Here is a 25,406-nt window from a genome sequence, read left to right as displayed (position 1 = left end):
TCTAGCTTTTGTTGCACTAGTTGTTGTACATTATCTATACCTCCTCTGAACAGCTTTAAAAGAAATGCTGTTCTAAAAACCAATATTATCAATACCCTGAAAAAAATATCACAGTATTTAAAATTTCTAGATATTATCATATACTATAAACCTAAAGAACCTCGGATCTCTCTATTTTACTCACCAAAATTAACTTAGTGTTACCAGTGTGTTTGCCAAAAATAACCCTGTCTCTGTATGTTAGTACATTGTTACAAGTGTATTCGCCAAAAATAACCCTGTCTCTGTATGTTAGTACATTGTTACAAGTGTATTCGCCAAAAATAACTCTGTCTCTGTATGTTAGTACATTGTTACTAGTCTATTTGCCAAAATTAACTCTGTCTCTGTATGTTAGTACAGTGTTACTAGTCTATTCACCAAAATTAACTCTGTCTCTGTATGTTAGTACATTATTACAAGTGTAATCGCCAAAATCAACTTTGTCTCTGTGTGTTAGTACAGTGTTACAAGTGTATTCAGTATTACAAATGCATTTGTCATTATGAACTCTGTCTCTTTATGTCAGTATGTTTTTACCAGTCTAATTGCAATTATTACCTCTGCCTTTGTATGTTCTTACGACTAAAGAGCGTAACAGAAATTGAAAAGGATAGAATATTTTGATGAAAAATCCCAAGTGCCTGAGGCAAGATTTGAACCCAGGTTGTACGGGTGGAAGTCCAATGCTCTAACCGCTGAGCCAAGGAGTAGATTCCCTGATGCAGTTGTCAGAGATTGGTTTTAAACTTTAAAGCTATGCGTTAGAAATTGTAACACTTCCCTTCTTCAAAGGAGTCATACTTTATGATGATAAGTAAGCCATTTTGGCATAGAAAGTGCCATTTTCAGCGCAAGATAAAAGTCCATATCCCGGACCAGCCCCCATCTTACAACTCAAGAGTAACAGAAATTGAAGAGGATAGAATTTTATGATTGAAAAGTGCCCGAGGAGGGATTCGAACCTAGGTCGCACGGGTGGAAGTCTAATGCTCTTAACTACTGAGCCAAAGAGTCGACTCCCTGATGCAGTTGTCAGAGATTGGTTTTAACCTACAAGCTATGCGTAAGCGACTGTAACAATGTCAATAGTTTTACAAGCCTGTTCACCAAAATCAACTCTCTCTGTCAGAAGAGTTTTACCAGTCCTGTTTAGTGTTTACTCACCAAACTGGTTATTTCTAACAGCTCACCAATAAGATAAACTATTTTTCGGCAAATCTGGTATGATTAACCAAGTCAATAAAATCATCTACATTATTTATAACTTAATTTCCTTATAAAGTCAATTTAATCCTTTTCATTTTTTTGTCACAGATCTTACCAAGGCAACTGGGTAACTTTTTCTGCATTCATTTGTTTACATACCAAGTCAATTAGATCACTTAGGTTTTTCTCTATCTGTTGTGGAGGCAATCTTCTCATTAAATCCAGGGCACAATCTAGCTGTTGGTCAGCCTGAAAGTAAAAGAGCTCTTTCTATAACACATACGTCCCCGTGATGGAGTAGCTGGCAACAATCAAATTTTAGAGGATTTGAGAACTTTTGCGGAGTTACCAAGGTGCACGTAGCAGCAGGTATATCCATTATTAGCAGTAACAAGAGCTGTCTATTGACAGCGTGCTCGGCTATTCAAAGAATTGATGGAAGTATTGGGTCAAAATACTACCACAGATTTTCAGACAAAAGAAGAAAAATAGATAAGACAAATAATATACCTGTATTTGGGGATTTGGATATGTCTTCACTATATGGCAATGTGTGACCCTGATGGTAAGCAAGTGTTCAAAGTTTCGAAGCCATATACATGTATCGAACAGTTTAGACAACATATGGAATGGTATGCGAAACTTAACTAATGTCAAACATTGGTACCACGATGCATGTGCATGTCCCAATATGGTGAATAACGTATTAGAAACCAAAACTAGATGTGTGACCACAGGACACAGGTGCCCCCCACTCCTGCCACTGTAACATAGTTTAATGACTCAGGTTAAACAATTTTTAAGATGTTTGCAACACAAACTTTTAAGAACCTTATGTGTATTTTTCACTTAGTTGGCCATAACTCTGGCCTAGCTTAAAATCCTAAAGAGAACACTTCATAGGCTATAAAACAATCCTCTAATGTTTTATGATTCTAGGTTAAGTACATTTTAACAAACATGTTTCACAAACTTTTTTTCTGAGTAAGTCTGAACAAGAAGTCTGGTCTTGTGTAGTGAAATAATGACTGTAGGTAAAATATTTTCGAAGCTACGCGCAACAAAACATTAAAATGACATTTTTTTCTTAGGTCAGGGGCCACAACTCCTACAATAATGAATGAATCCGGATGTGAAACCCCAGGTGCACAACGTCACATGCTGACCAACATTCCTGTAAACTTTGGTGACTCTAGGTCAAATACTTTTGGAGCTACGCGAGACACAACATTAAAATGGCCAATCTTTAACTAAGTCAGGGGCCATAACTCCTACACAACTGAATGAATCTGGCCGCGAAACCCCAGGTGCATTTCTACACATGCTGACCAACACTCCTGTAAAGTTTTGTGACTCTACGTCAAATACTTTTGGAGCTAGGTGCGACACAACACTAAAATGACCAATTTTTAAAAAGTCAGGGGCCATAACTCCTACATGACTGAATGAATCCGGACGAGAAACCCCAGGTGCACAACTACAAATGCTGACCAACATTCCTGTGAAGTTTTGTGACTCTATATCAAATACTTTTGGAGCTAGGCGTGACACAACATTCTCGGAAGGACAGACGACAGACGAAGGGTGATCACAAAAGCTCACCCTGTCACTATGTGACAGATGAGCTAGTGACAGGTGAGCTAAAAAGTTTCAAAATAAGCTATGTATAGTAACAACAAGAGGGCCATGAAGGCCCTGTATCACTCACCTGACCTACAGACCTAAAGATCATTAAGATTAACATTCTGACCAAGTTTCATTAAGATATGGTCATAAATGTGGCCTCTAAAGTGTTAACTAGCTATTCCTTTGATTTGACCCCGTGACCTAGATTTTGACCTGACATGACCCAGATTCGAACTTGACCTAAAGATCATCAAGTTTAACATTCTGACTAAGTTTCATGAATATACAGTCATAAATGTGGCCTCTAGAGTGTTAACAAGGTTTTCCTTTGATATGACCTAGTGACCTAGTTTTTGACCCCAACTGACCCAGATTTAAACTTGACCTAAAGATCATCAAGATTAACATTCTGACAAAGTTTCATTAAGATATGGTCATAAATGTGGCCTCTAAAGTGTTAACTAGCTTTTCCTTTGATTTGACCTGGTGACCTAGTTTTTGACCCGACATGAGTCAGATTCAAACTTGCCCTAAAGATCATCAAGTTTAACATTCTAAGTTTCATGAAGATACAGTCATAAATATGGCCTCTACAGTGTTAACAAGCTTTTCCTTTGATCTGACCTAGTGACCTAGTTTTTGACCCCACCTGACCAAGATTTGAACTTGACCTTAAGATCATCAAGATTAACATTCTGACCAAGTTTCATTATGATATGGTCATAAATGTGGCCTCTACAGTGTAAACTAGCTTTTCCTTTGATTTGACCTGGTGACCTAGTTTTTGATCTTACATGACCAAGATTCAAACTGGACCTTAAGATCATCAAGATTAACATTCTGGTCAAGTTTCATTAAGATAGGGCCAAAATTGTGACCTCTAGAGTGTTTACAAGCTTTTCCTTTGATTTGACCTGGTGACCTAGTTTTTGACCCCAGATGACCCAATATCGAACTCCTCCAAGATTTTATTGAGGGTAACATTCTGACCAAGTTTCATTAAGATTGGGCCAAAATGTGACCTCTAGAGTGTTAACAAGCTTTTCCTTTGATTTGACCTGATGACCTAGTTTTTGACCCCAGATGACCCAATATCGAACTCCTCCAAGATTTTATTGAGGGTAACATTCTGACCAAGTTTCATTAAGATTGGGCCAAAAATGTGACCTCTAGAGTGTTAACAAGCTTTTCCTTTGATTTGACCTGATGACCTAGTTTTTGATCCCAGATGATCAAATATCGCACTCGTCCAAGATTTTATTGAGGGTAATATTCTGACCAAGTTTCATTAAGATTGGGCCAAAAATGTGACCTCCAGAGTGTTAACAAGCTTTTCCTTTGATTTGACCTGATGACCTAGTTTCTGACCCCAGATGACCCACTATCAAACTCGTCCAAGATTTTATTGAGGGTAACATTCTGACCAAGTTTCATTAAGATTGGGCCAAAAATGTGACCTCTAGAGTGTTAACAAGCTTTTCCTTTGATTTGACCTGATGACCTAGTTTTTGACCCCAGATGACCCAATATCGAACTCGTCCAAGATTTTATTGAGGGTAACATTCTGACCAAGTTTCATTAAGATTGGGCCAAAAATGTGACCTCTAGAGTGTTAACAAGCTTTTCCTTTGATTTGACCTGATGACCTAGTTTTTGATCCCAGATGACCCAATATCGAACTCGTCCAAGATTTTATTGAGGGTAACATTCTGACCAAGTTTCATTAAGATTGGGCCAAAAATGTGACCTCTAGAGTGTTAACAAGCTTTTCCTTTGATTTGACCTGATGACCTAGTTTTTGACCCCAGATGACCCACTATCGAACTCGTCCAAGATTTTATTGAGGGTAACATTCTGACCAAGTTTCATTAAGATTGGGCCAAAAATGTGACCTCTAGAGTGTTAACAAGCTTTTCCTTTGATTTGACCTGATGACCTAGTTTTTGATCCCAGATGACCCAATATCGAACTCGTCCAAGACTTTATTGAGGGTAACATTCTGACCAAGCTTCAATAAGATTGGGCCAAAAATGTGACCTCTAGAGTGTTAACAGTCAAATTGTTGACAACGGACGGACGGACGGACGGACGACGACGACGACGGACGACAGACACAGGGCCATCACTAAAGCTCACCTTTGAGCACTTTGTGCTCAGGTGAGCTAAAAAATGGAAGTAATTCAAAAAAAAAAATTATTGTAAGAGACCAAAAGGGGATCTGCCAAATAACAAGAGCTGTCCATAAGACAGCCAAGCTCGACTATTCGAAATATTGTCACAGAAGCAGGAAATTATTACCCAAAATGTTAAATATCAAAAGAGTTTTAAGTTCCGAAACGGGACATAATTTGACCAAAATGCATAATAGAGTTATGGGACTTGATGCTATCAACTAGTTTCATAACCCCGAAGAAACATGTTAAGTTTCAATTCCAAATCTGCATTAGTTTTGGAGATAGAAACTTGCATGTAAAACTTTAACCAGAATTTTCTAAGTCCAAAAGGGGGCATAATTTGCTCAAAATACATGTTAAGAGTTATGGAACTTGACCCAGTGAGGTTGGTAACTGACCTAGAAAAAGAATAAATAAGTTTCAAATCTATATGCCTTTTAGCAACAGCTGTTTGTACTTGCACGCAAAACTTTAACCAGAATTTTCTAAGTCCAAAAGGGGGCATAATTTGGCTAAAATACAAGTCAGAGTTATGGGACTTGATTCTATCAGCTAGTTTTATAACCCCGAAGACACATGTGAAGTTTCAATTTAATATCTGCATTAGTTTTGGAGATAGTAACTTGCATGTAAAACTTTAACCAGGATTTTCTAAGTCCAAAAGGGGGCATAATTTGGCTAAAATACATGTCAGAGTTATAGGACTTGACCCAGTGAGGTAGGTAATTGATCTAGAAAAAGAAAAAATAAGTTTCAAATCTATATACCTTTTAGTAATAGCTGTATGTACTTGCACGCAAAACTTTAACCAAAATTTTCTAAGTGCAAAAGGGGGCATAATTTGGCTAAAATACATGTCAGAGTTATGGGACTTGATTCTTTCAACTAGTTTTATAACCCCGAAGACACATGTGAAGTTTCAATTTAATATCTGCATTAGTTTTGGAGATAGTAACTTGCATGTAAAACTTTAACCAGGATTTTCTAAGTCCAAAAGGGGGCATAATTTGGCTAAAATACACGTCAGAGTTATAGGACTTGACCCAGTGAGGTAGGTAATTGATCTAGAAAAAGAAAAAATAAGTTTCAAATCTATATGCCTTTTAGTAATAGCTGTATGTACTTGCACGCAAAACTTTAACCAAAATTTTCTAAGTACAAAAGGGGGCATAATTTGGCTAAAATGAAGGTCAGAGTTATGGGACTTGATTCTATCAACTAGTTTTATAACCCCGAAGACACATGTGAAGTTTCAATTTAATATCTGCATTAGTTTTGGAGATAGTAACTTGCATGTAAAACTTTAACCAGGATTTTCTAAGTCCAAAAGGGGGCATAATTTGCTCAAAATACATGTTAGAGTTATGGAACTTGACCCAGTGAGGTTCTTAATTGACCTAGAAAAAGAATAAATAAGTTTCAAAGCTACATGCCTTTAAATGATAGCTGTATGTACTTGCATGCAAAAACTTAACCAAGGTGTGACGCCGACGCCGACGCCAGGGTGAGTAGAATAGCTAGACTATTCTTTGAATAGTCGAGCTAAAAACAAGAGCACTGCAATGCATAGCAATATACACAAAGCAAAGTAATATATGACCTTTGACCCCTAAGTGTGACCTTGACCTTGAAGCAAGTCATCCAAAACATGCGCTCTGCACGTCACCTCAGTGTGGTGAACATTTGTGCCAAGTTTCTTTGAAATCCTTCAAGCAGTTCAAGAGTTACAGAGTGGACACAGCAAAGTCATATATGACCTTTCACTCCTAAGCGTGACCTTGACCTTGAAGCTAGTCATCCAAAACAAGCACTCTGCATGTCGTCTCAGTGTGGTGAACAAATGTGCCAAGTTTCTTTGAAATCCTTCAAGCAGTTCATATGACCTTTGACCCCTAAGTGTGACCTTGACCTTGAAATGAGACATCCAAAACATGTGCTCTGCGCGTTCTCTCGGTGTGGTGAACATTTGTGTCAAGTTTCTTTGAAATCCTTCAAGGGATTCAAGAGTTAGGCCTAAAAAAAAATTCTTTGTTTCCGGTAACATGCTCAAAAAAATTAGGGTAGGTAGGTTGGAAAATTTTTTTTTTTGGAAATTTTTTTTATTAAGGGAGACTTTTCGGAAATTATTTTTGTGTCAAAAAATCAATATAAATAAGGGGGTTATGCCTTTAGAGCATCAGTAAGTTGTTTTCCAACATCACTGGCCATGTTTTAGGCATAAAATATGCAGTTTTGCAACTTTTTGTTTAAAAGTTGAAAAAAATATTCTCCAAGGCCATAAAAATATTTAGGGTCAGGCCAAAAATTTAGGGTAGGTCGGGATACCGGAAACAAACAATTATTTTTTTTTACGCCTTACAGAGCGGACACGAAATTGCTAACAGACGGGCTGACGGACAGATGGACACCAGGACCATATCATAATACGTCCCTTTGGGCGTATAAAAATAGGTTAATAATAGTATATATATATATATAGTTAATATAGTAACAACCTTGTACGTTGAGAGGGTGTGAGTACATCAACCTATGTAATTCGAAAGTGCAACATTTTACAGAACTTGTAACTGCAATAACAAAAAGCCCTGAAGAGGAACGTATGACCTTAACCCAAATCGCCCCACAAATTATCAGTCAAATGAAAATCAAACAATTTGCCAAAAGTAATTACAGAATGTTAGTTTAAATCTTCAAGCGTTAAAAAGTAGTAAAGTCCTCTTTGTGTACTCCTAAAGCGCAATAGAAAAATATCGCAGATCTGGTATGGCATGTCGAAAGGGGGGGGGGGGGCATAATTTTGTTAAATTGCAAAAAGGGTTAAGGAACCTGTACAATGTATATCAGCTCATGACAATTGACAATTATGTAAGTTTCAATCCATTTGGGTACTGAGATACCAGCTAACATACAAAAAATTTAACAGAGCAACTACTTAGTTGAAAAAATGGCATAATTTTGTAAAAAAGTAGTTATGGAACCTGAACACTGCATGTCAGATCATCACAATGAACAAGTGTGACGTTTCAATTCATTTCCATTAGTATGTACTGAAGTATTAGCTTACATATAAAACCTTAATAAAAAGTTATACAAAATAGAGTTATGGAACCTGTGCAATGTAAGTCAATTTATCACAGTGAATAAGTGTGTGAAGTTTCAATCCATTCCCACAAGTGGTTACTGAGATACCAGCTTACATACAAAAACTTAACCAAATCGGGTTGCCGACGCGGACGCCAACACATGGATGAAATAAAAAGTGGAAAACCACAGGTCGCCTTACACGACATAAACAAAATTTTGCTGGCTCGGTTTGATTGAGCCTGTATATGGACGGTAGTGGAAGTGCAAGCTACCGTCCACGCCCTCTAGCCCCGGGTTGAGCAGAACTCAACATTTACACATGTTATAAGTAACAGAATGTAATTTGGAGACATCCGCAGATGTATTCATACGACGGTGCACATGGAACCTTCAATGATGCACAGAGTGCAGTTCCATGAAAAACGGCGTATGGTCCCCAGATAAAATAATGGCTGTGCCCTAAACGAGAAAAAACAATGGGCAGAATTAAACAAAGTGGAGTCCAACAGCTCCACCTATTCTTTGAATAGTCGAGCTAAAACACAATTTTCCTTTTTTTTCAAATGCTGCAGACCTATCTTTCTCACGCACTGTTCGTGTAAAATTGGTTAAATTTGTGCCATAACTGACATTTGTTGCAGTCCTACCAAGAAATGTGCAATTTCACCTTTCTACTACTACGACAACAAGAGCTCGTCGAACACGAAATGCCCCCCTTGATGCATTCAGTAATTGCACAAGGAACAGAAATTATATGCTCACTGTAAACACAAATTCCATTTCGGAACACAAAACCATGCAAGTGGTCCAAATTTGAAGCCTGTACCTTCAGAAATGTGAAAGTAGGTCGCTAGGTCAATCTCAAGATCAAAGTTCATTTCAGTACACAAAACTATGCTTGTGGTTCAAATTTGAAGGCTGTAGCTTGAGAAATGTGAAAGTAGGTCACCAGGTCAAAATCAAGGTCAAACTTTATTTTGGAACAAAAAACTATGCATGTGGTCCAAATTTGAAGCCTGTACCTTCAAAAATGTGGAAGTAGGTCACTACGTCAATAACAAGGTCAAACTTTTTTTCAGTACACAAACCTATGCATGTGAACCAAATTTGAAGGCTGTAGGTACAGAAATGTGAAAGTAGGTCACTAGGTCAAGGTCAACTCATGTCAAGGTTCATCTTGCCACTCAAAACTACACATGTGGTCCAAATTTGAATGATTAAGTTATGGACATGAAGATTCTAAGATTTTCCCTGTATGTCTATATGAACCATATGACCTCTGGGGCGGGGCCATATTTGACCCGAGAGGGATAACTTGAACAAACTTGGTAGAGAACCACTAAATGATGCTACATTACAAATTACCAAAGCCATAGTCTTTGTGGTTTGGACAAGAAGATTTTCAAAGTTTTTCCCTATATAAGTATATGTAAACCATGTAACCCCCACGGCAGAGCCATATCTGACCCTAGGGGAATAATTTGAATAATCTTAATAGAGGACCACTAGATGATGTCATATACAAAATATCAAAGCCCTAGGCCCTGTAGTTTTGGACAAGAGGTTTTTCAAAGTTTTTTCCTATATAAGTCTATATAAACCATGTGACCCTAGGGGTGGGGCCATATTTGACCCCAGGGAAATAATCTGAATAAACTTGGTAGAGGACCACTAGATTTTGCTACATACCAAATATCAAAGCCCTAGGCCCTATGGTTTTGGACAAGAAGATCAGAAACCATTTAACTGTTCCTGGCCAATGCAACCTTGACCTTTGACCTAATGACCTCAAAATCAATAGGGGTCATCTGCTGGTCATGGCCAACCTAACTATCAATTTTCCTGACACTAGGCCCAAGAGTTCTAGAGTTATTGCCTGGAAACCATTTTACTGTTCCTGGTCACTGTGACCTTGACCTTTGACATACTGACCTCAAAATCAATAGGGGTCATCTGCTGGTCATTACCAACCTCCCTATCAACTTTCGTGACCCTAGGCCTAAGCATTCTTGAGTTATCATCCGGAAACCATTTAACTGTTCAGGGTCACTGTGACCTTGACCTTTAACATACTGACCTTAAAATCAATAGGGGTCATCTGCTGGTCATTACCAACCTCCCTATCAACTTTAATGATTTTAGGCCCAAGTGTTCTTGAGTTATCATCCGGAAACCGTTTTACTGTTCAGGGTCACTGTGACCTTGACCTTTAACATACTGACCTTAAAATCAATAGGGGTCATCTGCTGGTCATTAGCAACCTCCCTATCAACTTTTATGATCCTAGGCCCAAGTGTTCTTGAGTTATCATCCGGAAACCATTTTACTATTCAGGGTCACTGTGACCTTGACCTTTGACATACAGACCTCAAAATCAATAGGGGTCATCTGCTGGTGATGACCAACCTCCCTATCAACTTTCATGATCCTAGGCCCAAGTGTTCTTGAGTTATCATCCGGAAACGGATTGGTCTACATTCCGACCGACCGACCGACAGACCGACCGACATCTGCAAAACAATATACCCCTCCTTTTTCAAAGGGGGGCATAAAAAAAGAAGTTCCCTAAAGTTTTACTGCATGTTTCGGTATTACAAGAAAATTTGGTCGTAATGATCTTAATTAAAGTTGAATACAATTGTCTTGCAATAACGGTATTATTTATTGTAATAACGAACTTTTTTCTCGTAAAAACGAGATATGAGTCATAACGAGTAAAGATCTCGTGTGAAACCAGTAATTTTCTTCTAACAGAATTGATAGAAGATCTCGTAATTACGAGATAAGAACGATTGTTTTCTAATAATGATATAAAATACATATACATACATTTTAGAATGTCTTCACCTGGACCCGTCATTTATTACTTGATTTATATAAAACTGCAAACTCAGCACGAACAAAGCATGGACAACTATTAATACATACATCATAAGGCCAAGTTAAATTTTACTTTTTGTAAAGGTACTTCAAATCATTTATAAATATGGTACTGGTATTTTTATTTAGCACAGAGACACAAATCAATGAATTGTCTTTGCCTTAAAGAGGACAATATTAGAGACATTATATAATATCACGACAATCTTGATTTTTTCGTGAGGACCGTGTTTTAAGTAAAGGAGAAAAGCCTCAAACTATCCATTATGTGAAAGAATGGACAATCTCGGCGCGTTGCGCCTCGATTTGTCCATTATTTCACATAATGGACAGTTTGAGGCTTTTCTCCTTTTCTTAAAACCGAGAACTTAATCGAATAATTAGACTTCTGGGGGTCACTGGTGATTCAACAGCTTCTATGGTTTTATTTATTTCAGGTATTCAGTTGCTTTAGCCTTTTCTGCTTTTAGAAGTAAAAACAGGGTTTTGGTATCTGGCTTTCACTTTCATAACTGCTTTTAAATTTCACTTTCATATTATTTTATGGAAAATACATGTTTAAATTGATTCTTGAATTAAATAAATGGTTAAAAAGTTAATTAATACTTTTCTATTGGGTAACTGCATTATTATCATTGAATTCTACAAACAGCAGGGAGTGCGAAACCAGGTACTCTTAAGGTAGTTCTGCATGTTTGAAAAACCGAAAGAGATGGCGTAACGTTATTTATTCGGAAAACATAGAATAAAGTCTGGGTTCGGACTACGGAAATGAAAATCAATATTATGAATTAATTGAAACCTGTGAGTAAATTTATTACAATGGCACTGTTGCTATATTTCTAAAGTCAAAATATAATAGTAAAACATACGGCATGTTAAAAAATTCAAAATAATGTGTTAAAATTTGCATGAAATGTCCAGTTCACTTTAATCATGGTCAAATATCTCAAAAATAAGCATACGGACCTATACATTTTATTTCACCAAATTATAGTCCATATGTTTAATACTGTTTCTTAACAACCATGGGAAATTTCATCAAAATCTACACTGTAGAAAAAATTCTATTCGCAAAAAATTATGAAAGTTATGATATTCCCATAGACTCCCATTATGAAATATTGCAACAGGTTCAAATTTTTCAAGGCAGTCTAGCAAAAAATCAAGCACACAACCCAATCTTTTTTATTTCCTGAATTTTCTAGGTATATTCTGAAGTTATAAAAAATCAGAGTTAAATCAAATTCTCCATTGTAGAAAAAATTTCGATCCAAAGGTACCAAACTACCTTAAGTGCAACAACTACGGTAGTCAAATTATGTTATCCGGATCAAGCAAACCAAGAGGTATGACCACATTGTAGTGGGAAGTGAAAGTAGCGCGTTTTAAAACAAAATAAGTGTGCTTATTAAAATATATAGATTTTAAACATTTTTAGCTAAATAGGAAAGTATTCTTTGGAAATGTGTGCGAAACCTGGTACACCAACACTAGACACTTCCCATTAATATTGCCCAAAATGTTACTCAAAGAAAAACGACAAACTCTAGTGAAACATGCAAACTTTCCAATCCCGGCAGATTTTGTGCGAGTGTGTTTTTTTATATATCCCCTGGGTCATCAAACTGGGGGTAGATCTTCAAAGGTAAGGGGTTTTGACCTTTCAAACTTTATTTTTACTTGTTTTGATAATAGCTTAAATCCCTTGGGCCAAAAAAAAAATATGTATGTTTCCTGTGACATGCCAGAAAAAAATAGGGTAGGTAGGTCGATTTTTTTTTTTTTTTTTTTTTTTTTTTTTTTTTTTTTTTAGAATACACATCTTTACAGTAGTGGAATTCCCTTGTCTTTGCTTTTGCCTATTGTCTTACCAATACATATAATTATGTCTTTACTAGATGGCAGATGCTATACACTTTAAATACACTGCTTTTTATATACCCTTTGGCTTTTAGTCAAATTTTTAAATACATGCCGTCAGAATATTTCAACAGATGCACCTTTGGGTTTCCATTGGTTCAAGCCTAGCTTAAACTCATGATTTTTTATGTCAAGGCAGGGGTGTAATTTTTTTCCACACCACCTGCCCTGCAGGACTACTAACCACTAAAATCTGTTTGCCCTTAGTGAACAGTCACTTGCCCTTACAGTGCTCCAGCTAGCTATTTACAGCAGGGCGCATCGCCCGTTCCGAAATTCGTTCCGCCCTGTTGCCCTGCCAGGCACCCTGCCCGTTTTACAACCATTCATTTCTTTTTTTAGCCAAACTTCCCTTTTAATTGCCTCAATGATTATAATACACTGCTTTATTGCCCCCTTTTTATCGAGTGATACACGCTGGGGGGCATTGACATAATTAGCAAACAATTACCTGCTGTAATCGTGCCCGAGGCAGACCATGATATTTTAGACTGCTCCACTAGCATTAAAATCACTGAACTAAGTGTTAAAACAGTTTGCAAACCAGTCAGAAATCATTATCATTTTCGCGCCACCTGTCAAAGTGTACTTTCGTTTTCGGTAATATAGTCGTAAATATCCCTTTACACACAACTGAAACTTAAGTCCAGACAACAGACATTTAAATCTAATTAATAAAAATCGATCACAATCAAATTTAAATAGGAAAATATTTTGATTTTATCGTTTTACAAGTTTTTGAAATCGAAAGTAGGTTGTCGTCTGCTTTGTGAAATTGCCGTTTTTCATGAAGATTTCTTTGAAATTAGTTTACTAGGATGTAATGACAGGGTACACTTTAATGTCAGATACTGTAAAATGCTGTTCAACTGTCTTTGCATCATAATAATTTTTCAAAAATATTGTTTAAACTGGACATTAGACTTTTAGAAAAAAGTGTAACCATACCCGGATATAAAATTTTGGATACCCGGAATACGTTTTATTACAAGTGCTAAACTTGCTTTTAGACTGTTGGAAGTTAAAAACTTTGCCTGATTTCATTTATTTAAGTGGAAGTTTAAACTTTATTTTCTGTATATATGTTGCATGTATAAATTTATAAATATCAAGTACATGGAGAAGATGTGTACTGAAATTATAACAAGTAAAATAGGCCTATAAACACATAGATATTGTTATTCAGTATGCAATTACAAAGAAATGTTACAAGTTGATAATCAGTGCCAAGTAAAATACAAACAGCAGAATTTTTAGTTAATAAATAGGGGTATTAGAGATGACAGACATAGCCTATTAAAAGACAAAGTATGCCTTATACCATGCCTAAAGTGTGCCCAAAAAACATGCCTAAATTATGCTAAATTCCATGTCTAAAGTATGTTAAAATGCACTGAATGCATGGACCAGTTATATTTTTTTCCTGGGGGAGCATGGTCCCAGACTGACCCCCCCCCCCCCCCACTCAGAAGTGCCCTTTTCAGTGCCAGCACCCTGCCCTTTTTTAATCCTAGCTGGAGCACTGCCTTATAATTGACATGTTTAATATTGTCACTTTTATGAAAGGAGTATTATACAATAAGTAAATTTCAAATGTAACACTTAGTAGACAAATACTATTCTCTTGTACCCTACATTTCCTTTTTAAGGTGGCATATTTGTTCTTCTTAAACTTCCTTTTTACAGCAGACATTTTTATTTTTCTTTCCTGTATTTTTGTCAGCAGCACCAGCCAGTTGCTCTCCAAAATAACTGCAGCGATAGTAATAATGATTAAAGTCTATCCCCTCCCGTATTTTCCTAAACTATTAGGACAGCATAAAATATTTAGTTATTTTCATTTTCTCAAGACTTATTTCCCGAAAATAATTATTTTGAAAAGTGTCCCCAAAATATGGACATAATTATCATCATCCACACACCCTTTGTGAAAGCGGAAAAAAACAATTATCGGAAATTATTCAGTTTATAAGCTAAGTAACTGGCTTTGAATTCATCATTAATTAACACCGTCCAAAGAGCTAACAGAAGTGTGTCGGTATCATGGCATCTGAAGAGAAGATCAAAGCGGTATAGTTGCCCGAGATTGTCATGGCATTACGTCATGTTTTCGCGCCATGTGAAACATCACTGTTTGATCGTACCGCCTCGCTTCTTTAAATTGTTGAGAAGAAATCAATAAAAAAGTTTCTTCTTTATTTTTTTTAAAAGCGAAAGTACGACATCACGAATGACCTCTGTGACCTGTTTGCCCTCAAAGAATTTACATTATTGTTAGAGAAGAATATCTTACAAAGTGTTGTGTCAAAAATAATACTTGTACTAAAAGATTCATTTAAAACTTAATTAAAAACCACAACAACATCATACTGCGTTACTCTAAAGCCATATTTCTATTTACATTCACGAGGTCACGTAACCTATTCTGCCGCGCTAACAGAAATCTGTTTGCGAAAAATCGTTTTACTCCATGTATTTAAATTGCTGCCGCTTTTTCATTATTTAAGATTTTTTAATTCTGTTTTTTATACTTTCTGTTCAAAAGTCTGAATTTTATGACCATATTATGTATCATTTATTTACTTTAAGAAAGAAATAAGTAATTAAGATCGCACTGTTTGAAATGTTACAAGTGATTACATGAAAATTCGGCCGTTTTTATAGAATTTTGCCTACATTTTTGTCAATGTCTTATTAAAATTATTATAGAATTTAAACTGTATTACTTCTTAAGCGGTGTTGAAAATTTGAAGCGATTATATTAAAAAAAAGTCACCACGCGCGTTTTTTGTGTTTGTGTCGACAAACAAAAGTAACGGCGAGATTAGATATTACGACAGGTCGCACGTGCTCGTGGAATGGAAAATTACCAACATGACGTTTTGATATCCTTATGATTCGCGGGTTAATTCCAGTCAATCCAGGTATTTTTTCGTGATATAATTTCTGAATTTGGTAAAGTTACGACGTTAAAACCACTCGCCCGATCGGTCGAGTATACAGCAAAGTCCACTCGTCCAAAGAGCTATAAAAATAAATATTCTTTCACTCGTCCTATCCAGAATTTAACTCGTCAATGTACGATGGAGGTGAATATAGAACTGTCAGATCCTTCACAAGAAACTGCCTGTCGGTGGGTGGGCTTGTTCAAAAAGCCCGGTGAATGTACATCGATCCGATGTTCCTAAATGAAAGCATATAATTTTTTTCGTACCCGCAAATTTTCGTCCAAAAAAAGTTTAGGGTCGGGGGCTAAAATTAGGGTCGGTCGGGTCACCGGAAACATACATATTTTTTTTTACGCCTTGCCAGTGAAGAGCATCACTATCAGACTCAGAGTGTCGTTTATCTAGACCTAGTTTATACTATACTATATCTATTTATTACTATATTTGAAAATTCAAGGGCTTGGTACAAAACCAGTTATTTGATTTTACTTATAACAATTTTGCACAAAGCCGTCAATTTTAATATTCACTTGTATTTATAAAATACAATAAAACTAATATCAGAAATACTTTCTTACTTTTATTTCGGTGTTGTTGCTGACTAATCAGGCTTTGTAAAGGATTCAAAAGTAACCCTTATACCTTTCGGCCTAGTCCAAATAATTGTACTCATGAGATGAATATTGTTATATTTCTATGACTGGTCGATATCCCCTCAAGATAGGCAACATGAAATATCAGAATGTAAAATCGGTCTACCCGAGGTCTCATTATTTAGACTACTTTCAGCCCATCGTCTAGTCCAAATAATAGGATGTTTTGGGACAGCGTGTTAACTTTTGACAGCCACTGGATGACAACTATAAAATATCAGATCATAAAATAAGTCATCCCAATAACAAACTAGAGATGCTTTTGAGAAAAGCGCATGTCTCCCACAACTGCCCCTATGAAAAATGTTAGTTTCTCTAGATGTTTTAGACGAGTGGATCCAATTAGATGGTCTGGATGAGTGGATCCAATCAGTAATTCAAGGGCCATAAATCAAAAGTGCCTGGGCGGATTTGGCTAGTTATCGAACTTGGGTAAGGTCTTATGGCAAAACACATTTTATTCAAGTTTGGTGGAGATCGGATGAGAAATGTTCAACTTAGAGAGCGGACAAGTGTAAACAGACGGATTTTTCCGGTAATTCAAGGGCCGTAACTCTAAAATGCCTGGACCGATTTGGCTAATTATCGAACCTGGCCGAGGTCTCATGGTCAAACACATTTTGTTCAAGTTTGGTGAAGATCGGATGAGAAATGTTCGACTTAGAGTGCAGACAAGAGTAAAAATGCCGATTTTTCGATAATTCAAGGGCCGTAACTCCAAAATGCCTGGACCGATTTGGCTAGTTATCGAATTTGGCCCAGGTCTCATGGTCAAACACGTTTTGTTTAAGTTTGGTGAAGATTGGATGAGAAATATTCGAATTAGAGCGCGGACAAGAGTAAAAAGACCGATTTTTGGTAATTCAAGGGCCATAACTCAAAGACGCCTGGACCGATTTGGCTAGTTATCGAACTTGGCTGAGGTCTTATGGTCAAACACATTTTGTTCAAGTTTGGTGAAAATCGGATGAGAAATGTTCGACTTAGAGTGCGGACAAGCTTTGTAACAGACACACACACACACACAGACTGGAGTAAATCAATATGTCTCCCACACCACTGTGTGGTGGGAGACATAATGAGTAAGGCTACCTATCGGACACCAGCTACCCTCGTCTATTGAACAAGTCTGTCAGTTTTTGTTTACTCATGCAGACAGCAATTATTGCTTACGTCAAACCACAAAAAAACCTAAAAGTCTATAATTCTCTATCTATAACTTGTGCGTTAAATACATAATCAGAACCGGTCAATAAACGCCTGACACATTTAAAAATAGACACTTTTTATTTTTCAGCTACTTTCGGACCAATTGCATTGTCCGGTATGTTTGCAGTTATTTTGATTTAAAACAATTTAGCAACTTCCTGGTCGGCAATTTTGTTCCTTGAAATTATGTACAGGAGAAATTTTCTGTACGTTTAAGGTCGCTATTTATACGTGAAAAACGTACAGTCAACTCGCCAATAGAGAATCACTGCCAATAGCGGGTTACTTGAAAATAAAATGTGAATCTCTCTTAAACATATTAGAGTATACAATGTTTAAGTATCCAGTTATATAAACTTATCATTTAGAAATTATTAGACAAAAGAAGATGGATCTAATCTAATGAGTTTGAGTTCCATGAGTAGATAACTCCTGCAACCATGTTTCCTGACTTGGATTTTAGCACTCTTGAATTCTTCAAAGTAGAATATTTTTGAGCATACCTCACAATTTCTTAGATAAAACCACACAAATTTGGTACCATTTTGAAGAGTGAAACACACAAATTCATAGGAATAATATGATTATGAATTTTAGATTGACTTAGATGAAAAAAAAGTGCCATCAAATATAGGCGGTCATTCAGCCAATAGAGAATAACCCATTTCAGGGATAATCAAAAGGTTGTTTATTTTGCTTAAAAATACAAATCAAAGGTTGATTTGATGTTGTACTGGTTTGAACTGGCAAATCTAGATAAATGAATTTATATATGTTATAAGGTTCCTTGAATCAATATTTTGTTTTTAGTTTCAGATATAGGTGGTGCTAATTATGCATAGAAATACAACTGTGAAAACTAGTGCTATATTCTTTGACTTAATATCTCCTGTTTGAAATGTAAACATACTGTCTCTCATTATATTCTGTCTTGAAATGTTTATTTCTAATACCACAGTCATATTTTGTCAGAAAAAGACAAATTTTAAATGGATAAAAAAAATGATAAACTAGGTGACCCCCTATTGGTAAATCAGACAGGTATAAATATTTCATCATAACTTCAGACATAAAAGAATGATTCAAATAAATCAAATATTGATATGAATGCGAGCAACAGTTTTAAGTGTTAGTAAGTTTAGATATCATGAAAGTCTAAACATTCTTCATTATATGCTAATAGTTTAGATAGTGACCCGCTATTGGTGAGTTATCTGTACATATTTACGTGAATGGGAACCCTGAAATTGGCGTTTACTTTCACCTATGCTTGTTGCTACACAACGCAATGTGCTAAAGTGCCCGGATATCCGACCTGATCAATCATGTTAAATTTGTGGCAGTGGCTACGATTACGGTACCGTAATCCTAGCCTCCGGTTCTAGGATTACGGAAGTTCCGTATTCCTAGACAACCCTATGAGAATAGGCTAGGATTACGGAAGTATTTAAGAGGTATCAAATATATGTTAGGACACGCTTAAATGACATTGTAAACTTACTTACTTCACTTAATTTCACTATTATTTCGTGCTATCGATCGGCCGTTTTGGGTTTGTATAATCTTAGTGGCGGCGCCAGAACATATTATAGAATTATCTATGTTTCTATACCTGTAATTTTTCATCGAGTCAACACAAATGGTCTTTAATAACATACAATATGGTTATAAATCATAAAATTCAAAATATAGAATATTTCTTTTAAATCTAACTTTGACACTCATATTTCTATGATATTTCCGCGCGCCACCATTAAGATTATACTAACCCAAAACAGCGGACAGGTAACACGAAATAGTAGGCTGAAGGCAAGCATGAAAAATCGCTATTTTAATAAAGTGAAATAAGGAAGTTTTCAACATCATTTATGCATGTCCTAATATATATTCGATGCCTCTTAAATATACTTCCGTAATCCTAGCCTATCCTCACAGGGTTGTCTAGGAATACGGAGCTTCCTTAATCCTAGAACCGGAGGCTAGGATTACGGTACCGTAACCGTAGCCACTGCCTAAATTTGTTGGACTAGTTCTCACCACACACTGCTGGCGATTTAGACTGGATATTGCCCAGTGCCTGCTCGATTGCCCTGGCAAGTAAAAAACCATGACGGGCAAGTAAAACTGACTGTTGAATTGCCCGACGGGCATGCTGTGAAAATAGTCTTTGAGTTAAACCGCCAGCCCGAAGCCCGAGTCCAGTAATTTGCAGATCAATCGAGTATAAAATCCAATCTTCACGCTCGACCCTAATATCCAACAAATGTCAATTGTGTACACTTTTGTTTTCGAAGGAGAACAAAATCAATACACTGTGACGTAACTTCAGTTAATGATGTGATTAGCTCCGCCCCGAAACTTATCAAAGCGGTGTTTAACTCTTGAAGTCTGACTGCCTCCTAAAGCATCATGTTTGATAAAGAGACCGTCAGTAAATCGTGTTTTATAAAGAGACCATCTGAAAAATGTACCGTCATTCAGACCAGCTGTCATGTTGAGAAGGTGCTGATTGCCGATAATAAAAAGATGTACATGCATTTGGCTCGGATTAAGTTGGTTAGTCATTTGCTCCGAGGTTGGAAGACAATACAAATAATTGTTGCAATGATACCGACAATTCCAGCACAAAAAAGATAAATGAATAAATTTTATTTGCAAATTGGTGAGTAAATTGACAGGTCAAAGTTAAAAACTTTTTTCCGATGAGTAATAAATTTGCTACTTACTTTGAAATTTCGAAAATTATAAATCCTACTTTTACAGTACTCAGACATCCCAACTTTTTCTGAATGCCAAGTGGGAGTTTTTGCTTTCCAAAGTGGGAGATTGAGGTGTTCAAGTGGGAGATTTTATACCGCGGTAATAATGTTCATGATAATGAAGCTTTTAACAAATCTAATGATAATATAAACTTATTTGCCCCTATAAAATCACTAGTCTTAAAAAAATTCACTTGTCTAAATCTTATTATTCATGCATTTTTAATGTTTTGGAACAATAATACATGAAGCCTTCTGTGCAAAATTAAATAGTTATGGCACTTTAAGCACTATGTCTAAATTCAAAACACCACTTAGAATTAAACCTGCACTTTTATTTAAAATATTCTTTTGTTGGAAAGAAGACTCCCCAGGTGAATTTTACATGACAAACAGTACAGCTGTTAGAACTGTAAAAACAAAATGTATATAGCTAAAAGAATTAAAGTTCAAGCAATAGAAAATTTACTGTTTGATTCTCATCCCTGTCAACCAGTATTTAAAACTCCTGGCTCAAATACTTTTATTGATCAAAATCCTGTTATCCAAAATTGGATGTCCGGGTATTGTTACACTTTCGTAGATTTGCCTAACTCTCCAGTTAAAAGGATGTGTTTGACAAATTGTTATGATGCAAAGACAGTTTAACAGCATTTGATAGTAAGTGATATTAAAATTTACCATGACATTTCCTCTTATCAAAATGATTTTAAGAGAAATGTCTTGATCTTGATCTTGATTCGAAGCCTTCCGGCCGCAATAACACATCGTTGTCGTCTCCAACCTCGGTAAAAAGTCACAATGTAAAAGTCTCTCAGGTAGTGTTTTGTATTAATCTTGTAACTTTTATACTTAAGCATTAATGTGGAGTCCGGTTGTGTCATCGGTCAGAACTGACTTAACAAATCTTTTTGATTTATCAATATACTGGCTCAGCTCGTCTAATATAACTGGTCTTATGTCTTTCCACTTGTCATTTTCTCCTGAAGTTAGTAACATCTTCAGATTAAAGTCTCGAATACCAGTTCTTAGAATCAGATTTGTTCTCATTGTTTCTCTGTGGTTCTCTGTAATTGGGCATTCCAGCAAGTAATGATCTACTGATTCTGGGTCACCACATTCACAGTAGGGGTTACTGTCCAGTCCAACCTTGTATCTGTGTTCTTTTAGATTGCAATGTCCATTCTGCAATTGTATGAGAATTCTTTGGTTGGAACTATTACTGTAGTCCAGTTGTTTCAATTTAACTCTTGGCTTCATCTCATACAATGCCTTTCCCATTCCAGAAGTGTCCCATCGTCTTTGCCACAACATTGTAACTGTTTCTTTTGCTGCCTTCTTTATATCTCTTTGAGTAATTGGCTCTTGTGTCTCCCCTTTTATTTCCTCAGCTTGTAGTGCAGCTTCCTTAGCTAAACGGTCTGCAATTTCATTCCCAGCAATTTCGGCATGCCCTGGTGACCAATCAAGTTTTATAATGGTTCCACCATTTTCAACAGCTTTCCAGATACCTTTAGCTTCTTGAACAGCCCTGATATGTAATTTATTCTCCCATCCTAAAGTCATAATACCAATTACTGATTGACTGTCTGAAAATATTTGTAGAAAAGGAATTTTATATTTTGATTGCTCCTTTAAGATGAATTCTAGTGTTATCTTTATAGCTATAAGCTCACCAAGGAGAATTGAAGCCAATTTGGAAACTGGTTGCTTTAACTCCATCCGTTCTCCACTTGGTAAAAAAACGCATGAACCTGCACCACATGGACCGGGATTTCCTCGACACGACCCGTCAGTAAAGGCTATTGCAGCATCTGGGTCTATGTCGTGTAATAGCTGGTTGATAGCTTGTCTAGCTTGGACTTGTTGTTCAGCTGTTCTGTTTTTTGAAGAACCAAGGTTGTTCCAGTAGGTTGGACGGCGTCTACTTGGTTGGAGAAATTCTAAGTAAGAAAGCTCTGGCTCTATGCATCTGGTATCAATTTCTGTGAGTGATTCCATTTCAGCTACTTGTTGTAACATTCTTCCTACAGGTGTTGACGAAATGTCAGTGATCTTTTCCTCTTCTCTGCATGTATCCAGACATTGTTTCAAAGGATTGTTTACGCCTTTTGCCATTAGTTTTGTACATTCTCTTATTGCTAACTCCGTTCTGCGCAATTCTAGTGGTGGTACTCCTGACTGAATTTCTAAGCTTTCACAGCTGCTTGTACCCATTGCTCCCATACATAGTATCAGACCCTTTCGCTGGACTTTTTCTAATGATTGCACTGAATTACTCGTTTGCCAGACTGAAGACGCATACTCTAGGTAAGGAACAATTAGACTTTGATATAGTTTAATCATGTTCTGCGGAGATACCTTTTCTGATTTCGCTACACATGATAGTAATCCAAGTGATCTTAGTGCTTTGGTTTCTGTATATTGTATATGTTGACTGAAGGTGAGTTTCTCATCTAGTACTACACCAAGAACCTTTGATTGCTTTTTAAAACCTAGCAGGTTGACTCGGCGACCATCTACTTTCGATTTCAAAAAGTTACAGAAAAAGGTAAAGCCAGTATAATTTCTAATCTAAATTTGATTGAATTTAATTAGATATCTAATGTCTGGATTTTAATTTCATTTGTGACACATTAATCAACACCTGGCTTTGTTAAATCGTGTAATAAACAATAATCAGCACGGGTAGAATAAGGTGCGAAAATATCCGAATGCTGTTGTTTACAGATTCGTCAGTAGTGATACAGTATCAGATAGGCGCAAAGAAGCGGATTATTTCATAATTTTTGTGTGTTTATGTTGTTTTGTTGTTGTTTTTTTTAATCGGGAGATTGAGACTTCTGATCGGGGTGATCGGGTTTTACAACCAGAATCGGGAGAAACCCGATCGGATCGGGAGAGTTGGGATGTCTGAGTACTAAAAAAACACACACACTTCAATCCGTCTCCTATTTAGGTTACACAACTGACACATGTATCTATGACACATTTTGACAGCCTGAAATAAACCACCAGCACATGGCAGCTGACTTCAAAGGCAAATTTTCCTTTATTGATTTTCGGTATTGCTCTTTGATGTGGGATGAAAGTTAACTGGTTGGACATTGCCAGGTGACTGACGTAATTTGACATAATTCTACATCAAGAGTATAAAACTATACTTTAGTGTTTTTTGTGGATTTTCACTATGTAGAGGAAGAACAGTAGGTTTGTTGATTTTAATACTACTTTTAATGCTGACTGTTGCTATATTTATAATAAAACTATAAAATAGTTTTTGTTAAATATAACGTTTTCTTATTATGCTAGGGGTCCTTTTCTTTAAATTCTATTACTTTACACCATGTTTTGAACCAATTAAATATGAAGATGATATTCCTGATGATGATAATGATGATGATGATAAGGGTCATTGTACAAAGTAATACTATAGGACTCAAAGAAAATTTAAAAGGGACTGCAAAATCTGAATGTTAGGCAGTACTGACTCCGTGAAATGAATCCTTATGGAAGCCCTTCTGTGAATGAGAAATATAACTTTGATGATTAGGATTATGATGAGCCAGAGTTGCCACAGGAGGCTGTGTTTTCTTTTATTCAGACTTTCAGAGAATAACTAATAAAGAAAATATTATGACTATTCATTTACAGGAATGTATTTCGACAAAGCAATGCTGTTTCATTTCATACAATGCTGAAATACAAATTATTTTCTGGCTGGCAAAGTTAACTTGAAGTTTAGCTAGTACTATTTTAAAGGCACTAGCCCAAACGTTCTGGGATTGAACATGTTTTTAAAGAAGAGATCCGGGGCAAGCTGGAATCTAAGGGGGCAAGTTGAAATCAGTTCTAGGTTGCCCTATGGGCAAGTTGGAATTCAGATGATTGCCTAACATCATTTTTGGTTGTAAAGATTTAGTAACATTTTCTATGCTTCCTATTAGAGTTTCAGATCTGTTACTCTTTGTCACTTTTTGCTTCAATCAAAACACACCCCACCCGTTAGCTAAACGTCCAACTTTTGTTGTCAGAAATCACTTCCGCATACTTCAGCATTAAAATTTACAAAGGTTTCAATTTTAATATAAAATACATTGCTTTCCAATAAAAGTTTATTCATTTTGTGAGAAATATAGAAAATGCCACTACTTATATTACCATATTTACTCCGCTTTCTTCTAATATTTAATGCTGTAAATTGTACAATGTCGGAAGTAGGCGAAACAGAATGGAGTCCGCATCCGGGGATTTGTACTTGCGCTTGATTCATTATCTTTGTCCGAATCTACAAGAATATGTTCGGAAAATAGAATCTCCGAAACACATTTGAATCACCAAAATACACTACAATTTTAACAGCATGTGGTATATTGATTATCTATTCCTGCTAAGTCAAAATTACTGATTATTAATACTGTGTCTGGAAAGAAAAAAAAATGCAATCAGAGAGAATAAAAGTAATGAAAATATTGGAGGAGTATATTATCTTATTCGTAAAATCATGAAGTTGAAAAAAATATAATAAGTACTTAGAAAACAATTAAAGTAGTTACATTTTATGTGCAACATAAACTTAGTCAATTTTCATGTAGATTTCTATTGTTAAAAGTGGCTAGTCTTAATATGAAATAAGGCAAAGCCTCAAAGCGAGCTCAAAGAAATCGGATTTAGCTAAAAATATTATGCATCGTTTATTTGTCACAAAGAAACTATTCCCTACTCACAAGAATTCAGGAGAACCCATTCACTTGAAAAAGTCTACATTTAGTGTCACCATACCTGTAACAGTGAATATCATACGTTGCAAAATTTATGGGAAGCCGGTGTCACGGTGACGTCATTATCGCGTTCCCGTTTCTTTCTGCTTATTAATGACATTTTTTCCATTTTCTGGCCGAT

At 36.2% G+C, this 25,406-nt stretch overlaps 1 protein-coding gene across 2 annotated transcripts in view; it reads right to left on the bottom strand.

Annotated features, from left to right (window-relative positions):
- The window catches only part of LOC123527407 (F-actin-capping protein subunit beta-like), a 117,159-nt gene extending 92,375 nt beyond the window's left edge, over positions 1 to 24,784 (bottom strand). For both annotated transcript variants that reach the window (XM_045306826.2, XM_045306828.2), the window contains exons 1-2: positions 24,666 to 24,784; positions 1,408 to 1,497 (exon numbers count right to left, since the gene is read on the bottom strand). In XM_045306826.2, the coding sequence (XP_045162761.1) occupies positions 1,408 to 1,497; positions 24,666 to 24,668 (93 nt within the window). In that variant the 5' untranslated portion in view covers positions 24,669 to 24,784. The remainder of the gene's footprint in view (positions 1 to 1,407; positions 1,498 to 24,665) is intronic.
- Between the last annotated feature and the right edge of the window lie 622 nt (positions 24,785 to 25,406).

This window comes from Mercenaria mercenaria, chromosome 14 (assembly GCF_021730395.1).
Source record: "Mercenaria mercenaria strain notata chromosome 14, MADL_Memer_1, whole genome shotgun sequence".
Taxonomy (NCBI): Eukaryota; Metazoa; Mollusca; class Bivalvia; order Venerida; family Veneridae; genus Mercenaria; species Mercenaria mercenaria.
This window is presented reverse-complemented; position numbering and strand designations above follow the sequence as displayed.